At 41.9% G+C, this 21,589-nt stretch overlaps 1 protein-coding gene across 5 annotated transcripts in view; it reads right to left on the reverse strand.

The window, feature by feature from the left end:
• Positions 1–16,182, reverse strand: part of MAML3 (mastermind like transcriptional coactivator 3) — a 356,720-nt gene extending 340,538 nt beyond the window's left edge. For 2 of the 5 annotated variants that reach the window (XM_043512777.1, XM_043512775.1), the window contains exons 1-2: positions 14,827–14,951; positions 14,329–14,446 (exon numbers count right to left, since the gene is read on the reverse strand). Coding sequence is in view for 2 of the 5 variants with exons in the window: in XM_038398586.2 (XP_038254514.1) it covers positions 14,827–15,279 (453 nt within the window). In the remaining 3 variants the exon portion in view is untranslated. Of the gene's footprint in view, positions 1–14,328; positions 14,447–14,826 lie in introns of all 5 variants that reach the window. The other 3 variants (XM_038398586.2, XM_043512774.1, XM_043512776.1) reach the window with 2 other exon arrangements.
• Between the last annotated feature and the right edge of the window lie 5,407 nt (positions 16,183–21,589).

Consider the following 21,589-nt stretch of genomic DNA (forward strand, 5'->3'; position numbering starts at 1 on the left):
TATTGACACTTATACAACATGGTTGGCATAACTCATTCATGGTAATATGGCCAGCCCAAATTCATAATGATAAAACCTATATGCCACACCATCCCACCATATGTCCCTCGTTCATATCAGATATTTCATGGATTTTAATAGTAGATAAATCTGATACTAAAACAATGCCCTTTCAAGTAAACTAGGGTGATTTGATATGTGTCAGAAACAATGGTATTGCTAATACTAGAGTTTCTTTGCTGAGCTTGTAAGTGATTCTACAAATCAGACAGTGTAACATAATCCTCCGACCCTGACAAACACTAACTTGTTTGGTTTAACTAATGCCAAGTATTATTGATCATCATTCAAATGAGCATTTTGCATGAAATCCATTGACAGAATCATAATTTACTTCTTCAGTATCAGCTGTCCCATGAGGAAACAAAGTTAACACAAGATGCCCTCTAAGAATACTTTTAAATAATTCTTATGCTGGCTATCCAGAACACATCTCACACATAAAACTGGACTGGGCTGTCCTTCAACAGTATTCGAATTACACCAGAGACAGGGAGCTATTGAAGAAGAAGCTCCAGCAGTTTAACTGATGGGAGATAAGGCAAAATGAAAAGGCCCAAACCCAACTCTAGAAGCTGAATTCAACACTGTCCTCTGGTCTATTCAACAACTGCAAGGCACTGCATCCAAGGGATGGTGACAGAAAGCCTTTTCTTAATTATTGTAGCTGTTTTGAATTCCATGTAAAATAATCCATCAGTATGACTGCATTTGCGTAGCTGAGAGAATACTTTTGAACCCATTTAGTGACAAAAAGCTGTCATTTTTCTTTTCTTTTCTCTCTCTCTCTTTTAAACATCACAGAGTACTGCATACTAAGTTTATCAGATTCACAGAAAGACAGACAGAGAACAGAAAAATATGAATGCAACTTATTTTTTCCACAGGAGGAGCAGGGCTGGCCAACATGACAATGATCTACACTTTGACCAATGTGTTGTTCTCCCCAGCCATCCTCACATCTCAGATCATTATTCGGGTCCCTCCTCCCTCTCATAGATACCTACATCGGTACCCTCAGGAGGTCCGACTGCTGAGACTGACGGTGACAAAATCTACCTCACTCTGCCCAGCTGTCTATATAAAACTGTCTAAATATTTAACTGCCAAGTTAAATTCCTCCAGATAGGTCCATCTCACCTAACCACCAAAGGAGGTCCCCAAAGACTTATCTTTATTTCCAGGTTTTTGCTAGGGTTGGTAATAGGGGGGCTGAAAAGCAGGGTGACAGAGATTCTCAGATGGATAGTATGTTAGGGGGTTGGAAAGAGGTTGTCTTATTGAGCTGTTCCGACGGAGTATTGTTTGGGTGCCTATATGTTAGATTTCAGAGTAGCAGCCATGTTAGTCTGTATTCGCAAAAAGAACAGCAGTACTTGTGGCACCTTAGAGACTAACAAATTTTGAAGTTGATAGATTTCCACTCCATTTGTTAGTCTCTAAGGTGCCACAAGTACTCCTGTTCTTTATATGTTAGAATACTGTTCTTATCTATTCTGTAATAGGTCTAGATGCACAAATATTACAGCCAAATAAGATTGGTAAGCAAATATGCACTCATCAATAAACTGAAATGACATTAACTTTATGGTAAAAAGGAGGGAAAAAACAAGCTAACCACAACTGGGGGAATAGTTCATTCCCAGTTCAAACTGTGTAGTATTTTGACTAACAACAGGACAGAATATTCCTCAGACTCAAAGGCCCAAGGCAACTTAAAGAGCAGCATACACTCCACATTCCTCCTTTGGCTGTAGCTAGAGAATTGCATGGATTTTTAACACAATAATGGCTGAGGCTGGGGAAACCTTTTAACGCCACTAGTCAAATCAATTTTGTTTTTGCTGCTCTGCTTTCACAAGCACTTCCATTATCCATTATCACTCCCCACTGCAGGCATTTCCCACAACAGAAAATATTATTAAGGGGGGGAAAAAGACCACCAAAGATCAGATAATGAAGAAAACATCTCAGGGACAGCAGGACACAGATCCTCTTGTACCTATGGCCTGCTACATACAATGAATTCGTGCATCCTAGCATTTGTTAAGAATTCATCAGATTATGATTTGCTCAGTATTTGTGCTGTAATCCTTTCCACAGACAATGCACTTAACCTCTTGCCCCTGGTACTTCTTGTTCCCCCTTTTCTCACACCACTTTTCTTTCCTGAAACAGCCCCAAACATGATCACCTCTCCCTCCCAATTCACTGCACAGATATACTGCAAAAAGTTGGGAACAAATCAAATGGGAGAGAGAAGCATAATAATTATTTCAAAGAATCCCCCTCACCACTTCTCTTTTCAAAACAGTGTGAAAACTGCATAAGGAAAAAGTGAGCATTACACCAAAGTCAATACCTTTATTCCTCAAATACAGCTCTCTAGTTAAGCAAACTTGAACTTTTAGTAAGAGGTACCAACTAACTCCCCCAAGGTGATGACTGGTGAAACACTGTAAATTGAATCCTCTCAGATGGGTTTGTTTGGCTGTGACAATCTGAATGATAAATGAATATTCAGCCTACCAAACTGGTAACACACTGATTCCTGCCATCAAAGAAGGAACAAACATCACTAACTAACAGCAGCATGCCTATCCACACACCTGGTGGAACCAAATCAAACATATTTCCCAATGCACAGACTCCAAGCTGAGCCCACCCATTTACCTTAATAGAAGGAGCTAGGGATTATTTTGAACCATTACTTCAAATCCAATCATGGATTACACGCCAGAAATGCTTCAGACAATTTGGAGCTCAAACAATGTGGCTGTAACTCAGTTACAGAAGTCTGCACTTCAAAGTTACCATTACGTGAGTCAATGCAAATTAAAAATATATGTTATAGCTACAGATGCAAATTGCCAAAACAAACTTTTCAAATGGGATTATTTAAATGTGTGACAGTTTCCCCAACAACCTCAATCATGTATTTGGATCGGAACACAGTGAAATCAGAACCCAGAATCACAGCCACCTACTTCACTGATAAATATAAACTACTTTGGAAATTCACTGTTAAAATTTAAATTTTGTTTTCTGCTGTTCAGCCACAATTATTCCTAGCTAAGTTACTTTTTAAAAGGTCATTGTCTTAAACAAACATTAGAGAATAGTGAGGACAACACTGCATGAAAAGAAGTAGTATAGAAATGTTACAATTCCTCTCCTGAGTTAAGTGCTGATTTGCACACAAGGATGTAAGGAAATACGTTAAGTGATTAAAGACACACACCTGCAATGCCTTTTCTAGCCAGTCATCTGCCATAAGCACCTCCCTTTTTCCTGTAGATTACACATTGGAAGAAAGAGCTAAAATACCACAATGAATTAGAAATGTGAACCAAAGGAAAAGAGAAAAGAAGTTAGGGGTGTACAAAATGGACCTATATATGTTAGCTCTTTAGTGTTAAATGATAAATCCCAGGGTTCATATAATGTAAGGACCCAATCTAGTAGTTCTTACTCAAAGAAAATTCTGAAATCAGTTGCTTAATGGATGTATGATCAGGCACTAAATATTCCCAAGTTATGAAAAAAAAAAGAACAAAAAGATGACAAGCTACAGAATCTTAATTGTAGGGTTTAAGGAACTGATTTGTTTGTTTGTTTTAATCTAAAGCCTGGAGGAAAATGAAGCTATGATCATTTTATAAACCCTGAAATATTCCAGCCTGGCAGCTGCTTGAAGCACCAGAAGAGGAGCCTGAAGTCTGGAAGTAGGAGGAGTGAGTCTCCTGTACCCCAACAGCAACTCCTTCAGCCAATTTTAGAGCAACACTGACAGACTCTGACAGTAATTTAGTTCAGTCCTTCACTGCCAAAAAGATGGAGGCTGTGATACAAGGCAATTAAAGCAGATGGAGTGTGATCCACAAAGATATGCAGGTTTAGGCCTAAGTCCTGTTTTTAGGCACTGCTGTGATCCACAGAGTGGCTGGTAGCTGCCACCTAAATTCACTCAGCACTTAAGTTTTTGTCTCTGGGCATATTCTCAGCAGCCTCAAGCTATGCATCTGGGCGCCTATCTCCAGTCTACGCACGTGCACTGCTACCTCACAATAGGCATCGGAGGCCTATCTCTCACCTAAACCCCAAACTGGGAAAGATAGGCATTCAGCCACCTACGCTGCTAGTCACATGAGGGAGCCTGATCCAGTAGGTGTGCTCAGAGGCCATCTACTAGTTGGGGCCCCTCAGACAAGTTCAGGGGACAAGGACGTGCTCCCTTATAACCTTTAGCCTCGTGGACAGGGTACTTACCCAGGATGTGGGAGATTTAGGCTATTCTGACTGAAGCTATTCCGGGAGATTTCCCCCCCAACTTGATCTAATGTCGTTTTCTTAAAATATCCTATTAAATCTCCCGGAGTGCTTTCAATTGTCACCAGGAGATCAGTGCCAATTCCGGGAGACTCCAAGCCAGTCTTGGAGGGTTGGCAACCCTAGGGAGATTCCCAGTTCAACCTCCCCTTTTCTTGAGGGGATGAAGGGATTTGAACAGGCATCAGCCACCTCCCAGATGAATGTCCTAACTACTAAAATATGGAATATGCTGATGTGAATCTCTCTCAATCTCTCCTATTAGTTGTTTCACTTTAATTGAATAATGAAATATTAATTGGGACAATGAACAAGTTAGAATGACTCTCTAGCCTAGTGGTTCGGGCACTTGCCTTAGAGGGTGAAAATCCCTTCTCTCCCTCTGGAATGGGGGCTTGAACCAGGGGGTCTTCCACATCCTGAGTGAGTACCCTATCCACTAGGCTACAGGTTATAAGGGAGGTCCCCTGGCCACCTCCCCATTTTGTTTCAGACTATATACACAACTTAGGCAGCTGAGAGCCGATCTTCCCCCAGTTCATGGATCCCTAGCACAGATAGGCACCTCTCTGTAGCCCAAACTTAGGTGCCTATCTCCATGAGAGGGCAAGGCTTAGCATCTCCCATTGGCTAATTTAGGCAGCTTCCCGCCTGCTTTGCTGGGTTTGTGGATCCCGTTCCTAGGCACCTATCCTCTCCATTTGTTGTATAGATGTCTAGGCACCTAACTCAGTCTCTGTGGACTGCAGAGTTGTTCCTGTGATAAGTTAGGTACTGCAATTCTAAGCATTGCAACACAGGGATGGGGAATACCCTCCTACCCTTAAGGAAAACAGTCTTGAAAGATTATATTTTACAGGAAAATATGACATATTCTGCACATTCCATATGTTAAAAAAAAAACAAGTCCAGTTATTTTTAAAGTCATATGCTAAAACTTCCCTTTTACTCTGTGCGTTCTGGGGTTGTATGGAAAATACTAAAGGCAGACAGAAAAGGCCAGGTCTGCTATCACCAGTTTAGCAGCATCAGTGTAAATGCTCAGGGGGACCAAATTGTAGATAGAAGGTTCTCATAGTTGGACCCATTTTTATCACCATGTCAATTAAACCTGCTGAGACACTCCTATACCCATGTCAATCTACATTTTGTGTGATGCAGTAAAGTGAATATAAAAGGGGGCAATCTTAAAGGGAAACTATATCTTGTTTGTTCAGCCCAAGAGTTTAAAAGTTCAGAAGGTAAAAAATGTATGATATTTTTAAGCTTTCAATTACATTTGGCAGTTCTGAGGCTATTGATGTTGGTGGCTGATGTGATGTCATCTCTGACATGAGCCGTGTAAGGACCCTGAGGAAGCAATCAGATACCACTTCCTAAAATAGTTTAACATTAGCAAAATAGCATGAAAAACTGGTATACCTAATATTAAAATATTAAACATTTTGTGTTATTAGTTCTTTGATTGTTAAGCAGTTATTAAAACTGGTGGGACTCCACAGTCTCTTGCTAGTCTCACAAATAGCATCCAGCAAGAAGTATGCAAACAACACCAAGTTTAGAAATACATGTATTCATGGTGAAAAATAATTAGTATCCTACAGACTTTTATGTCACCTTCAAAAGAAAATGAGAGGCACAGTAAGTGTTCAGTGATACATTTTTATTTAGATGCTCATACCTGAATGTCTCTGAGTGCTTTAACTAAAAAGAATATTCAAATGGAAACATACCCCAAGGCTGAAACAACACAAGTGCCATCTTCAACATATTTAAAGGACTGTACATACACAGACACAACCAAACAGAAAAGGAAATGAAAATAATCATTAATCCTTAACCAAAATAATGGCACAGGGAGCCTCACTATTCACCAGCGTGTATGTGACTGGCCCAATGTCACACAGGGAGTTTAGTGGCAGAGCCACAAGGATCCACTTTTCCTTTCAGGACCCATATTTAGAGAAGTGTACTGGCCCTGACAGTATTTGTGGTGGTTCACCAAAAATGGGCCTAGATCATAAAATATCAGACGCCAAGATAATTTGATACAGTATCATCTTGTGTCTCTCACACCATGTCAGTTAGCACAAGATTTCAGCAGCTGATATCTTATGAACTGTCAAAGAATTAAACACAGATGATTAGTTTAGCCCATTTAAAAACTGGGTTTCAACCTTGCAGAAGGCAAACAACTACAGCACTGGTTTCTAGCTCTAGTGATCTTTGGGATATAGAAGCAACTGCTAAAATAATTTTGGAACTGAAGTGAGTGGTAGGAAAGCAAGAGAGTAATCACAATGATATGATCTTATGATTCACTATCTAAACAAACAAGGGCTAGAAACAAATACCTGTATAGCACTGAAGAACTGAAATTCTCAAATTCCCACTGAGTATACAACTGAGCTTCTCATCTTGATGGTTTGCTAAATCTTAGACTTGAAATCTGTTACTGGTCAGTCAGTGCTTTTTGGCTGTGGCCCAGGACTGGATATATCAAATCTCACTCCTCAAAGCAGTACAATTTATTAATCCTGCTCTGTAGGGAATGAAAGTCAGGAGTTCCTGGCTGTCGGGCCTGTGCTTGAACCACTAGACCGAAGCATCTCTCTCATATAAATCACACCTACTAAAGCATAGATAACAAAACATTATACTACATATGCTCAAATCTTAGGGTGTTGGCTACATTGCAAAAGAAAGGTGTGACTGTAGGATGGATAGGCATACCCATGCTAACTTTGATCTAGTTTTGATCTAGCTAGCACAGGTAACAATAGCAGCATAGAAGTCTACACTACATATGTGTAGAGTACGTGTAGCTACATGCCACAGTGCAAAGCAGGCTGTGTCCACACTGAGCTGTGTAGCTGTACATGTCAGTGAAAGGTTCTGGCAGAGAGGAAGCAAAAGGGAAAGGCTTCAGCAGCTCCCAGAGCCTTTTCCCACTGCCATCTCCCCACTGCCAAAGTCTTTCCCTTTTCTGGGGAAAGATTCCAGCAGCAGGATGCTACAAAGAACAGCCATGTAAGATGGAAGGCACAGCTTAGGGAAGTAGAGAGCTGTGTACAGTATGAACTCGGGTACATACACACCACCCTTCAGGCATGTCTTTTCTCACCTAAGCCATGCCTAACGGTCTATGTTGCTATTTATACCCAAGCTAGGGGGCTATGCATGTATGTACCCTGCACACCGCCAAAAGAAGTGTTCAGCTTAGATGTACCCTGAGTGTCTTGTTTAAGTGAAATTTAACTCTAACATCTTCAATGACTTTTAAAGACCCTCTGAAAATCCCAGTGTCTATGTGAAAGAATGGAAAGGCATGTGCACACTCTGAAAACTGAAACATAGTAAAATGTAGGGTTTTACTTGACTAGGACAAAAGGTGTGTTGTCAGCTAGCACGTTGTAACTAATGTGTTCTGGGGCCTTGTCTGTACTAAAGTAAAGATTAAATTTAGATCAGGCTTAGCATAACACAAGGTAGCTAAGTGAAACCTAAATTTCACCAATTTTCCAAGCACAGATAAACGGTAAGACCTTTAGCTCAATTTTAGTATGTTTAATTGTGGCCTCAGCATGAGCTCAGCCACTCTTTTTAATCTAGACAAAGCCTAAAACTCTCATGCATACAATACTTTTAACATGCGCTAGCTGATCAAGTTGAAGCCTAGGGTTCACCATGACCAGCTAACACAGGGGTGGCCAACCTGTGCCTGCAAAGGAGCCAGAATTTGCCAATGTACATTGCCAAAGAGCCACAGTATTATGTCAGCAGCCCCCCTCAGCTCCCCCACCCTACCTGCCAGCCGCCCCGCCGATCAGCGCTTCCCCTCCCTCCCTGTGCCTCACACAGGATACAGGAGGTTCTGGGGGCTGAGGAGAAGAGCGAGGGCGTGGCAGGCTCAGGGAAGGGGGTGGGAAGGGACAGGACCTTGGGGGAAGGGGTGAAGTGGGGGCAGGGCCTGTGGCAGAGGCAGGGGTTGAACAGTGAGCACTGGAAAGTTGGCACCTGTAGCTCTAGCCCCGGAGTCGGTGCCTGTGCAAGGAGCTGCATATTAACTTCTGAAGAGCCGCATGCAGCTCCAGAGCCACAGGTTGGCCACCCCTGAGCTAACACATTAAAATACAACTTGCCTTGTCTACAACCAGGATTTATAAACATGTGAGTTAAAACATGTTAGCTAATACATTTTAAAAATACCTTTTCTATCATAGTGTGGACAAGGCCACAAGTGGCTAGGAGACTTGAGGCACTGCCCAGCATCACTCCAAACAGCCGTCCTGTCCAGCTGTTACGCGAAAGCCTGTTGTGCCAACTAGCTTCAACAGGAGATCCTGTCCACTGCTCCTGCCCCAACAGGTGATGATCACACAGGGGCACCAAGTGTAAGGGGGTACGAGATGGAGAAGAAAAACTGGCAGAGGGTGGGATAACTCTGGGTCCAACACAGGAGCCGCTAGAGAAAGAAATTAAAATCCACCCTTTGAGAAACATCAAAATGAGTTCTACTTCAATAGTACAATCACTCTTTCCCTGTTGCAAATTAAATGAAGGAGCATTGCTGACCCTGAGCCTGATTCTGGTCTCACACCAGTTTTACCAGTGTAATTTCACTGACTTCAGTAGAGTTAGGGCTTGTATACACTTGAAACACAACAGTGGCACAGCTGCAGCTGCACCACTATAGTGCTTCAGTGTAGACACTACTATGCCAATGGGAGGGGTTCTCCTATTACTAGTTAATCCATCTCCCCAAGAGACAATGGCTAGGTTGATGGAAGAATTCTACCAATGACTGAGCACTTGTCTGCACTGGAGGTTAACTATGTCACTCTAAGGTGTGGATTTTGCACTACCCTGATTGACATATCTGGGTTGACCTGACTTTTTAGTGTAGACCAGACCTTACTTCTGAATTACCGCAGCACAAATGAAAGCAAATATGGCTCATTATGTCTAGCATTGACTTAATCTTGAAGTTCCTACTTAGTCATCACTGAGTAAAGACTGAGAAAAGACTGCAGCATTTGACCTTCTGTGGAAAATGTCCGCTCTTCATTTTCATCTGTATGAGGTTGAGAAACGTACGATTCCTGTAGTGTAAATTGCATATAGCTAGTACCCTGAAGCAAGGTTAATAAATTATATTACAACATGAGGGGAAAAAAATCAAGATTCAAAGAGGAAGTATGTGTGTACATGCCCACACACAAATGTTTAATGTAACAGATATATGTCTAAAAAACAAACTTGCCTACAAGTATTGAAAGCAATCGTTTGCAGTGTTTAACAGTTATCCGCTCTACTAACACTGATATCTACAGAAACATCACAAAGATAAACAAGGAAGTCCTGATTTTCAAATTCCAATTCAACAAGAGGAAAAGTCCTCTTGGAAAAATTCTCCTCTTTAGTGATGGACTACTTCTAAAATAGGCAGAGAGCCCCTTCAACAACTAACCTGATCCTTATGTTTTTGTGCCTACCATTTTGCTCCTATGCTATGTCAGCTGAAACAGTGAGCCTGTTCATCTCCTGTACCACAGGTGAAGAGTAACAAGGTTTTTAACTTCTGTTAGCAATGCACTGTCCGAGGGAGTGTGAAAAACAGTATTGGAAGATGTTGTATTTATAAATCATGTTTACACTAGCTCTAAACTAACCCTGAACTGGCACAGTCTGTCTTGGCAGGGAAATAAAAAAGATGATGTGTCACTTGACTTCTGTCACTAATTTCTATGATCTGAATAACGTTTTGTGTTATGTTTAATTCTAGCACCACGTCTTCTTTGATTCTTAGATGTCAGTCTTTGGGATAGGAACTTGTCAATATGATAATAATGAATCAATAATGTTAGATATATACATCTTACTTTAATAAAAAAAGTCTTCAAGGACTTTAAAACTAGGACAAAGTAAACCTCAACACACTTAAACCCCAGTGTAAAGTCAAGATTCTAATAAATGAGTATAAGAAAGTCAATGTGATAGTTATGGGAGTGGCATTTCAATGGACAACAAATTATAAACCCATCGTCCAAGAACAGCAGTACAATGGGATCAGATACAGAGGTGGTTTAACTTGGTAGAGATTTCAAGGTGGTGTAACACTGAACAAAGGTCACTAAATAACATGGATGACGAGCCAGAAGAATCTTGCAGCTAATGCAGTGGGAAATGGGCAGGCAGATTAGCTCACAAAGAACCAAAGAACTGGAATAATGTGTTGATGTTTCCTGGAACCAGTCTGAAGATGAGCAGCAGAGTTTTGGATGGGTTGCAATTTTCCCCAGTACTTTCTTTGAAAAGCTAACTAGTTCAGCATTCAAAGAATCCAGCTCAGAGGCACAGAAAACAACTTTGGCCTTAAGCCAGGTTGAATTGGGAAAAAGAAAAAGTACTTTCATCCATTTACAAATGATTTAAAATTTTGTGGAAGTCCAGATTTTTCATTATCTATTTAATGCCTACATATGGTGTCTGAATTTCACATCTATATACCGTTCTACCCAAATTAAGTACATTTAAAAAACACAGTTGTCAATAAGACTTAAGAGACTTCGTAGCCCAAATTCATCCAGTGAAAACTGTGTACCTCTGCTCCCTCCCAGTTACCCAGTTTTCTACTTCTCATGTTTCAGGGCATAAGATAACTTCTAGCTACAGTATTTGGGGTTAAGAGATTTGCCCTGGAACAGGTTTATTCCTGACCCCTTTTGTGCACCTCCTCAGAAGCATCAAGGACTGGCCCCAATTGCTGACAGGATACTAATCTAGATAGACCACTGATCTAATCCAGTATGGTCACTTCTATACTCCTCTGTTCCTTGTTACTATTTTAAAATAGCCATTCAGTGATAGCTGCTCTTCAGCGGACACAAAATCTCTGAACATTGGAAATTACATAATTCCTCCCTTGAGTTTAGGAATAGGGTGTTTTGGTGTAAATTGTGGGGGTGGGGATGAGAAGCATCTTAAATGTTCAATGATTCTTATTCCCCTCAAAAGAATAAAATCAGGATGCATGTCTTTAAATGACAACACTCCTTTTAAAACCTTGACATTTGCTGCCCAGCTTGCTGAAGGGCAGATCAGCATATGTGTCAGCACCACCTAGTGGGAGGGTTTGATGGGTCCCAGGCTACCTCCTAACAGCCTTAAACCAACACAATCTCTCTTTCTCCCTTCCCCCAATATCTGTGAACTTGCAAAGAAAGAAGGGGAGAGAAACGCACTGAAAATTACTAGTTCTCCTTGGACTGTCTCCCTCACTTGATAAGAGAGGGAGATTTTTTTTTAAGTGACCAGCAGAACAAAAAAATAATAATAGCAACAAGACAGAAATAATGTTCCCTCTTGCATTTGTTTATTACTTGATCCTAGTTGTTCATTTCTCTGATCACGTTCAAAATCTGCAGCCTAATCTGAAATCTGAACTGAATAATGGCTCTGTGTAAAAACAGTGCTACACCATAAAATATAAGGTGAGACACGAGATTATGTCAGTGTTTTTGCTGTAAACTCCTATTTTTAAAAGATTTAAAACTTAAATTCCAAATGAGAGTAAGGGAGTAACACATTTCAAGAAAAAAAAAATCAGTTTACCTATTTTCACATGCCAACAACAAAAATCAAACCCTAAACAACTTTGTGTAGTTTTTGTAACTAAAAATATGACATGTATGAAACATGAACTTGGCAAGTGATTATTTGATAGTAATAACTATTTTCTGTTCAACTGAAACACACACACACACACACACACATCTCTAAAGAAGGATTTTAAAGTTTGAAAAGTAGCTTTGAAAGGATCAATTTATCAGATAGAAAATCTAACTCTAATTACACATACTACAGACCACAGTGTATTTTCAGTCTTTGGGCAAAACTCACCAGCAATAATATTCTGTGAGGGAAACAAAGCAGAATTTGTCCCTACTCTTTGCCATAACAATTCTTTACAAATGTTTAACTTGACAAGAACTTTTTAGCAAATATGTTCAAATTTATCTTTTTAAAATATTGCACATAAAAACATTTAAATTATATGATTTAACAGAAAAACACAGCTTTACCTTAACAATGGATTTAATGGCTAACTCCATCACTACAAAAAGAAAAGGAGTACTTGTGGCACCTTAGAAAGGTGCCACAAGTACTCCTTTTCTTTTTGCGAATACAGACTAACACGGCTGCTACTCTGAAATCCATCACTACATTAAGCCACTATTTCTTTTTAAGTTTTTCAACATGAAACAAGTTGTTATGAGTGTGGGCTACAACGGAGTTTCTTGCCTTTTTGCTGCGTGTCACGACTTTCACAATTATCAAAACACCCTTTTTTATTTCTGTCCTATATACTCCATGCAAAACCAAATAAGCATAAATGAAAACCCAAGGGTTTGGTGCTTTCCTGTACTTTTGGAAAGGGAGTTGCTACAACCTAGGTGCCTAAGAACCCAGTCAAAAGAAGTCAGACGCTAATTTTGATCACAATGTTTGCACAACCAACCAACTACATTGTAGTTTTCTGGAGTCAGGAAGCCCCAGAAAAGACTCCTACCCTCTGAGGTTAAAACCCCTTCCACAGCCTCTGGACCAGCAAAATGGAGAGCGTGTTTTGCGAAAGACAAACCAAACCCCAGGCTTTAGGGAGACTCTTTTACAAGGAACAACATAAACTCCACAGCTGAGCAGAGGGGGAGTCGAATTAACCGAGTATTTAAGAGCCCGAAGCCTGTGGCAAGGAGACCCGGCGGAAGGGGAGGAGGGTTTACAGAGACATGGTTGTGTATTGCTGGTGGCCTCAGGAAAGCTACACGGGGTCCGTGAGGCTTTTCAGCTTCCTGTTTGCAAAGCAAGAGCCTCTCCCTGTGTGTGTCTCTTTGGATCTTCCCGGCTGTCCCCTGTACGTGCTCCCCCAGGTGCTGCGGGGGCGGGGGGACGCTCTGTGCCGTGGGGAGACAGGGGGTGCGGGTCTGCCTCCCAGGCGCAGCCCCGCACCCGAGGGGGCCCGCAGGGCTGCCTGGGGAGCGCTACACGCGGCGGCGGGGGCGGGCGCTGTTGGGGCATGCCGGGCGGGGGAAGGGTTAATTCCTCCACCTCCTAGTTTTCCGGCTGCTTATCCAGCGGGCCGTGGGGCGGACAAAGCGTCTCGGTCGCTGGGAGGGAGGCGGCCGGCGGGGGCGGGAAGGGGCTGGCCCGGGCTCAGGGAGGGCGGGCTCGGTGCAGCCCAAGATAAACAAATGGTCCCTCTTCACGCGTGGGGCGCCGGGGAGCGCGGCGGCCCCGCCCCGCCCCCGCTTTGTCACTGCCGCCTCCCACAGCGGAGCCTCCCAGGGCAGGGGCGGGGACGTGAGCGGCTTGTAAAGCGCACGGCGTGATCGCGGCTCCCTCCGCCGCCCTCCCGAGAGCCGGCCAGCGCCAGGCGAGGAGCAGCCGCCCGCTGCCCAATGGCTAACGCGGGCGCGTCTCCCCGCGCGGCTGCGCCCGGCAGAGCAGAGTCGCAGCCGGGCGCTCATCCCGAGCGCGGACTGTCACCGGGCACGCAGGGGCGGGGCGTCGCAGCAAAGCCCTGCTCTCGCTCGGCCCGCACCCCTGTTATTACTCCTCCCCCGGGCAGGCTGGGGGTGGGAAACTCCACTTCCTGCTTGTAGTTACACTCCTGGCAGCTCGGCGGCCGCCCCCTTCGCTGTGCGCTAAGCCTCTTAAACACAAGGAAACTTTAGCACGCTAGTCAGCGGAGCGGCGGCTGCGAATGAAGGGACTTGGGCTGCTGCACCCCGTCTGGCAGCAGAGGCGAGAAACCTGCCAACTTTTCTGCCTGTCGTCTCCAGCCGGGGAAAGCCATCTCTTACCTTCCCCTTCTGCTGGCTTTAAACAAGCAGCCAGCATCGACGCACGCACGCACCCATACACACACACACTTACTTTTTCGCTCCCATTTCAAAGCTGATTCACAAAACTCTTAAGACTTTGTAAAACCCCAGGGGCTGGTCCATTACATGCTCCATACTCTTCCCCTTCTCTTCTTCTGGGCTAATTCTTCCTGCAGGGAAGAGCTATGTCAATTTTCCCTTCCCGTAGTGGCTCTAATAACCTGGGTGGGTTTTGGAGAGTGGAGAGCAGTGTTATTTTAGAAATATTTTTCATCTGAAAGAGACTCATGGTCTCAGCTATCATGGGAAAGTTTCCCCTCCCCACTTATTTTTACAGTCTTAAGAGTCTCAGCCAGCACTTACCAGCCCCTACATTTCTCCGACGTGCACTGTGCGAAGAACGCTTGTGTCCTGTACCTCGCTGCACAGGAGTAAAGTTTACTCTCCCCTCTTTGCTTTAGCCAAGCCCCCTCCATCCCCAGTCATAGCTCCTGTTCAGCCAAGTCAGTAACTCCGAGCGGACAGCGACAGCCCCATCCCCGTCCCTTACCATGATCAGAGTGTGGTTCCTCTGCTCGGCCGTGGCAGACTCGGCATCTTGCTGCTGTTTGCTCTGATGCTGCTGTTTGCTACTCCCGCCGCCGCCGGTGCCCGATTTCTTGGCCCTTTGCTCCAGGGTCCTCTGGTAGAGGCTCACCGTGTCTCTGCGTTCCAGCTCCAGCTGCTCCGCCTGGGCTTGCTGGTACCTGCTCTCGCAGCTGATATGGTGCCTCCTGCAGCCCTCGATGCGCTGCCTTAGCCTCTCCACCACGGTGCTGTGCTTGGGAATGCCGCCGCCGCCGCTATTAGTATTGTTACTGGGAGCAGCAGCAGGAGGACCGTGGGGAGTGCTATTAACCCCGATACCGGCACCACCAGCCCCGCTGAGGCCGCTGTTCAGGTTATTGTTGATGCAAATACTGCTGCCATTCGCGGCGGCAGCGGGGGCTGCAAAATCCCCCATCCTCTTCCCCGGGCACACTATTTTGGAAGAACTTTTTATCCTCCCTTTCACACACACACACACACACAGCCTCCTCTGGGGTCCTGAGGTGATACTTTTTAGTGAACCATGGGGGGAAACACCAACAAGTAGAAGGGAAAGAGCGATCCTAGGTGAATGTTTTTCTCTTCCCCCAGCCGATCCTCTACGAAAATCTCCAGTATTTATATAAAAGAGCAAAAGAAAAAAGTGCTAAAAGGTTATCATCACCACATACACAACCGTAAAAAGAATCACAACAAAGTGAGCAGTAGCAATTCGGGTTGCAAACTCCAAGAAAGCTCAGATCAGTTCCTGCCCTCCCTTTTCTTTTTTATAATCCATTATTTCAAAATAAATTCCAGGAGTTTTCCGGTGATTTTGCCAAAGACTTCTCTCCCCATGTATAAATATAGAGAGAAACACACGCACCCTTCCACATGCATGCACACACAAACACATACACACATCCAGCAAAGGCATACGCTGGTCACACACAACACACGCACTCACACTCCACAGCATCAAAAGACAGGCAAAGCTGCTTTCTTATTGTATTTTTCTTCCAGAAAAAAGTTTTGGTGTTTATGCCGCACCGTGTTCTCAGAGTACTTTGGCTGCTCAGTTGCATTTCAACAGGAACCTAAATAGCAAATCCTCAGGGTGGGGGAAGTAAACATATGAACAATCCGGGCGATCTGAAAAAGTGGATCGGAAAAGTCTTTGCAAATCGCCGAGCTGATACAGCCTAATGCTTTGCCTTGCTTGCTGCTGCTGCTCCTGCTGCCACCATCACAATGATCAAGTGCTCTCCTCCTCCACCTCCTCCTCCTCCATGCCAGCGGAGTGATATCAGGACAAGAGCTCTCAGTAAACACAGCAGCAGCTCCTCCAGGCCGTGAGGCAGACCCGGGGACAAGGTGCAAAACCCGGTGCGGATTACAACCCAGCAGGAGCGGACATGACAATCCCCCATCTAATTCCCCCCACGTTTAGTACTTATTACCTTGCACTAGACGAGGAACCAAAACTGCCAGAAACAAGAAAGATATGGGAGGGGAGGGGAGGGGAGGGGAGGGGGATTGCAATCAACTTCTGACCTCTGTGTGAGAATGTGCCTTTGTGCTTGATTCCCTTATTCAGTGCGACTACTGTCTCAAGCAAGCCCAAGTTGTTATACATTTATGCATTATATTGCAGAACTTGTGCATGACCACGCAGAAACACTGGAGCTTCGCAGCCCTTGTCTATCATCCCCATCCATGTGGAAAGGAAAAGGTAAATAAACGAATGTTTTTAAAACGATCCAAGCAACAAAGTCGTCTCTCCACACACACACCCCCCCCCATCCACTTCCTCTCCTCTAAAAAAATAGTCAGGGGGAATAGACACTTAATGAAACTCTGTCCCCTACTAGGAAGATATAGGAGATAGCTCAGTGCAGGTTAAGGGGGGATACAAATGAGGGCAACTAGAAGAAAATTTTTTATGCTTAAAGCCCAAGTATATTTGCCCCAGAAATATTCAAGATTAAATACACAGGCTATTAGGTTAGAATGATAACAGACGTTAATAAAATGTTGTGGACCTTAAAGGCGATTGACAGCAGAAGTAATTAACAACAAATAACTCAAGCAGAAAGACTGCAGATTTCATGGACTGGAACTGGAGGAAATACACGACTCTGCACAATCTGTAGTGGACAAACAATACAAAACAAGTAGTAAACAATTCAAAAATTGTTTGTGATTTATGACCCTCTTATGTTCAAATTGCTGAACAATGAATGCAATTAAAACAAGGAATGCTGACCCTCCAATAAAGAGATCTGAACTTTCTATTTTAAAACAAGGAAAGAAACATGACACCTTGAGCAGAAACATTTTTCCAAGGGAACAGTGGATGCCTCCCTATTCAGCACTGATGATTAATGTATCAAAAATAACATCCCAGGAACCTGGTTTTAAACCATTTCACAGACACAATAGTATTCAATGAAATATTTTAGCTAAATATCCTATTTTATTAGCAGCTAGCAGCACAAGCCATGCTTTAATTAGAACCAGAACACTAATGTCCTTCTGATTCCATATTTTTCAAAAACACTACAGAATAATTTATTTAAGGTAAAAAAAAAACCCTCAAGTTCTAAAATGTAGCTGGAATTAAAGAAAATTTGGATTTCATGTATTAGTCATGAGATCTGATTTAAACCATCTTCATTTCTGGCCTTTCTGCAGATTAGCATAGGATACTATTTCTAACCCAGTAGCAGAAGGAGTTTTCTTTCTTTCTTTCTTTCTTTCTTTCTTTCTTTCTTCATTAAGCACTTCTGCAATATGAAATTTGCCTTTTGAATACTTACTGTTCTCTGTAATTGCAACATATTATTAAGATGGTATAAGAGTATTTCATGGTGGACAAATAAAATACAAAATTACTGCAGGTTTCAGAGTAGCAGCCGTGTTAGTCTGTATTCGCAAAAAGAAAAGGAGTACTTGTGGCACCTTAGAGACTAACAAATTTATTAGAGCATAAGCCGATGAAGTGAGCTGTAGCTCACGAAAGCTTATGCTCTAATAAAATTACTGCAGTAATTATTCCCTTCTTGCGGAGTATATAGGGCTATGGGATAAATGAGTGTAGTTTTTTCCCCATATTAAAACTTCAGCTTCAGAAATAACTTGAGAATCAGGCTGAAACTATTTACTACTCTCCATGATCAGTGGTTACATGCTCTAGAGCATGTAATCAGTTGTATCTCTTTGCTCTGAAGAGACCAAGGAGTCAGGTGAGAAGTTGAATTCCCTTCCCATTTACAAATAGCACTTCCTCTATCCATTTGGAAACATTGTATAACAGTAGACTGGAAGCTCTGTTATGGAGGTCTTTATTAGTATTTCTCTCCCATTAGCCTCACAGGAACACAATATACTTGCAAGCATATGCCAGAGGTGTGGATTGTGTCTTACAACAATATGAAAAGATAGAAAAGAACTAAAGAAAAGTGCCTGAAAAATACATTTGTGAAAAAGTTAAGAAGTTTTGTAGTACAATGGTAGCCTAGCAGGCCAAGGACCAGGAAGGGAGAGGGCCCTGCTTATCTTCTGAACAGTGCTTCAGGCACTTCTCTGCAGCATCCCCTACATCTGACAGACCTGCTTATTGAAAGATCTACTGAAAAGGGGCCTGATCCAAAGGCCATTGAAGTCAATTAAAAGACTCCCCCCATTGATCTCAGTGGGCTTTAGATCAGGCCAAGAAGAATGCTGGTAGCACACTGACTACCACAAAGCTACACTGTTTTCTGGCCTAAATTGTGTCTGTTTACTTCCAAAGGGTAAATAGCTCATTCAAATATAAAGAGAGAGAGAGAGAAATGGAAACTGGGAGGGAGGGTGGGGAACTATCAATGTTACACAATTTAAAATAATAAAAAAGAGAAAAGAAAAATGTATATATTGCTTTGCCTTTGATGAAGCAGTCCAAATTCAGAACTATTCTAAGCAACTGCAACTTCAGTGACTTGAATGGTCCAGACTGGATGTGGCCCATTATGTACAATGTGTAACACACCTTCTTAATAATACAGTAGTTCTCCATCTTTAAGTAATTTAAAGACAGAGATTTTATTTGGACTGGTGAATTATTGTTTTATTTAATTTCAGTGCTTATGTACCATGGTACTAGGTGTTATATAAAACCTGAGACAGATACATTAATGAAAAAAGAAAAACGATGTGCTTGTTTTTTATTTAGTAATTTAGATCCTGATCCTATAATAAGCTCCACAAAGTCAGATCTCTGCACCTAGGCAGAGCTCCAAATTAAGTCACTGAGGACCCATGTAGGCAGCACTCATTGCCAGAGTGGGGCCTAAGGTGAGAGTTTCTTACAGATCACCTTTTTTCGGTGTACTTTATAGAGGATTTCTTCTCTCTTTTTTAAATAGCCACTTTACAACTATGCAGAACAATAATATATTTCATCTTTTAATATAATCTTTTGGTAGAGAACACATTCTTTTTAAAGTCTATGTTGAACTGTTGTAGAATTAGACTAGCATATTTGCTGTTAGGAAGTTTTTGAATTTTTCAGCTATTATATCTTGGTCCTAATAGGCTGCATAGCCTGAAAGCTGATAAGTTGAGTAGCATCATTTGGGATCTAGTTTATGCTAACTGGCTTTCAGTGTTAAAAGTTTTGCAAATATAACAATCATTAGTTTCATGCAAAACATCTGAATAGAATCAAATAGTGGATGTTGCTCCAAAGAGATTTTTTTTTTTATTTGGGAGAGGTTTAACTGGAGCTGAGTAAATGTGTATCACTACATTTCCTCACTCATTTCAGCACCAACAGTTGATGTGTTTATATTTTTCTGCATTATACCCATTTATAAGAAAATACAGCATTATCTTCATATTTTAAAATAGTCAGTTGATTCTAAGTTCCATTAGAAAATAATTGAAAACTGCTATCTAAATACTGTTCTATTTTATAATTGTGGTAATTCAGTGACCAGATTTCAAAAACAAACTATTTTCAGCTGGTGTTTTTGCTAGGGATTAGATTTCTGTATTTATTTTTTGTGTAATTTTTAATCAAAGCATATTTATAAAGAGGAGTACCAACTTCTATAAACACTCAGGGCAAAGTCCTGAAGTTTTTAAACTTAATTTTTACTCAAGGCAAAACTGCTGGTAAGCTAATGCCTATGAGTGAATAAAAACTGAAAAAGAACTTTAGGATTTGGCCCTGATAGCACAAAACCTGAGAGGTCTCAGAGTGCTGCTCTAGTACTAACGGCTGTCATTAAAACAGATGTTCTCCATAACCTTGACCAAACAACTCCATTCTCTAATCAGAAAGGAGCACAGACTTGTTTATGGATTTATGATAGATGTGTGTGCCAGAACTAAGTCTATGACTGTGGACTTACTTGTATGTAGTAATTTAGCTTGTGTGATTTTAAAATCTGCTTTATACACTTTCATGCAAACGTTATCATCTTTAGAAAGCCTTCTTAACTGGATAGTTCAAAGAAATATATATCACAATTATAAGTGATATGATGAATTTGCTGATGTCAGCAGTTGAACACTAATGCCTACTGATAGCAACTGACAGAACACTAATTACTAGTTATAGGAGACAATTGCCAGTTAAAGGAGCTATTCAGTGAGTTACAATTTTGAAAAATTATAAAGTACATGCCTGATTTGCAAAAAGATATATGATATGAAAATGCCACGCAAGTTCTCAAGATGATTATCATGACAGAGATTTGTCTAATTACGAAGAATCTATTTTAATGCTGAAATATGAAAGAACCCAGCTGGGAGAGGAATTTAGAGGAAGACACAAAAACAACACGGCTAGGCTGACAGCAAGTACAGCCTAAGCTTGTTCCAGTGGCAGTTTCTGAAAAAATAACTCATCTCAGCATTTAATCAATAATGGCTTTAAACAATTACATCCTTACAGATAATCTATCTATCTAGTCATATTAGTAGGAGGAGCTTCATAAATAACATGAAAAATGTGTTGTTTAAACACATTGAAACAACTCTTTTGCCTGCTGAGCTGTCTGCCCAGTACTTGGACAACATCAAACATACCATCATGCAGTGAACACATGCATCACCCTGTACTCAAGAGACCACAGTTAAGTGCCCGGTGCTCCCAATCGAGTTGGAACCTGCAATTGTTATGGCTGCAAGTTTCAACCCAGAGCAGGCTGCCGATTATCCTTCAGTATGGTTGCTTGGATAGAAACCTTTCTGAAGGATTCTGCAGTAATTAAATGGCTTATGTCTAAATCGATGGATGACATAATAAGGGCTCCTCTGCTGGAAGGCTAAAGTGGTATCAACAACTCAATGCAATCTCTGAATACAACTCCAAAAACCTGTTAACAGAGACATTTGGGAAATGTGAAAAAAAGCTTTACTACACACAGAGAAATGTTCTGTAAAGATTCCTCCAGAAACATCATTTGGCTTCTGCTCTGTTTAACTGAACAGATCAGAGTTCTCAGTTATTGCTGAAAACTATTTTACTGTATGTTCCTTAAATACAGCTCTAGCGAAAAGGAACAATAATATCCACTGGAGAGCAGGGGAAATGCCACCATAAAGCTGGGGATGGATAAAAAAAATACTTTAGAAAAGTATTTGTGAAATACAACTACAGTTTAGCAACATGGCTGAAACTCACAAGACAGCTGGGCTAGAAATGAGTTCTGGCTTCCAGAACATCAAAAGCTGTAGGAGTTCTGGAAGTGATGAAC

The sequence above is a fragment of the Dermochelys coriacea genome, chromosome 4 (genome assembly GCF_009764565.3).
Source record: "Dermochelys coriacea isolate rDerCor1 chromosome 4, rDerCor1.pri.v4, whole genome shotgun sequence".
NCBI lineage: Eukaryota > Metazoa > Chordata > Testudines > Dermochelyidae > Dermochelys > Dermochelys coriacea.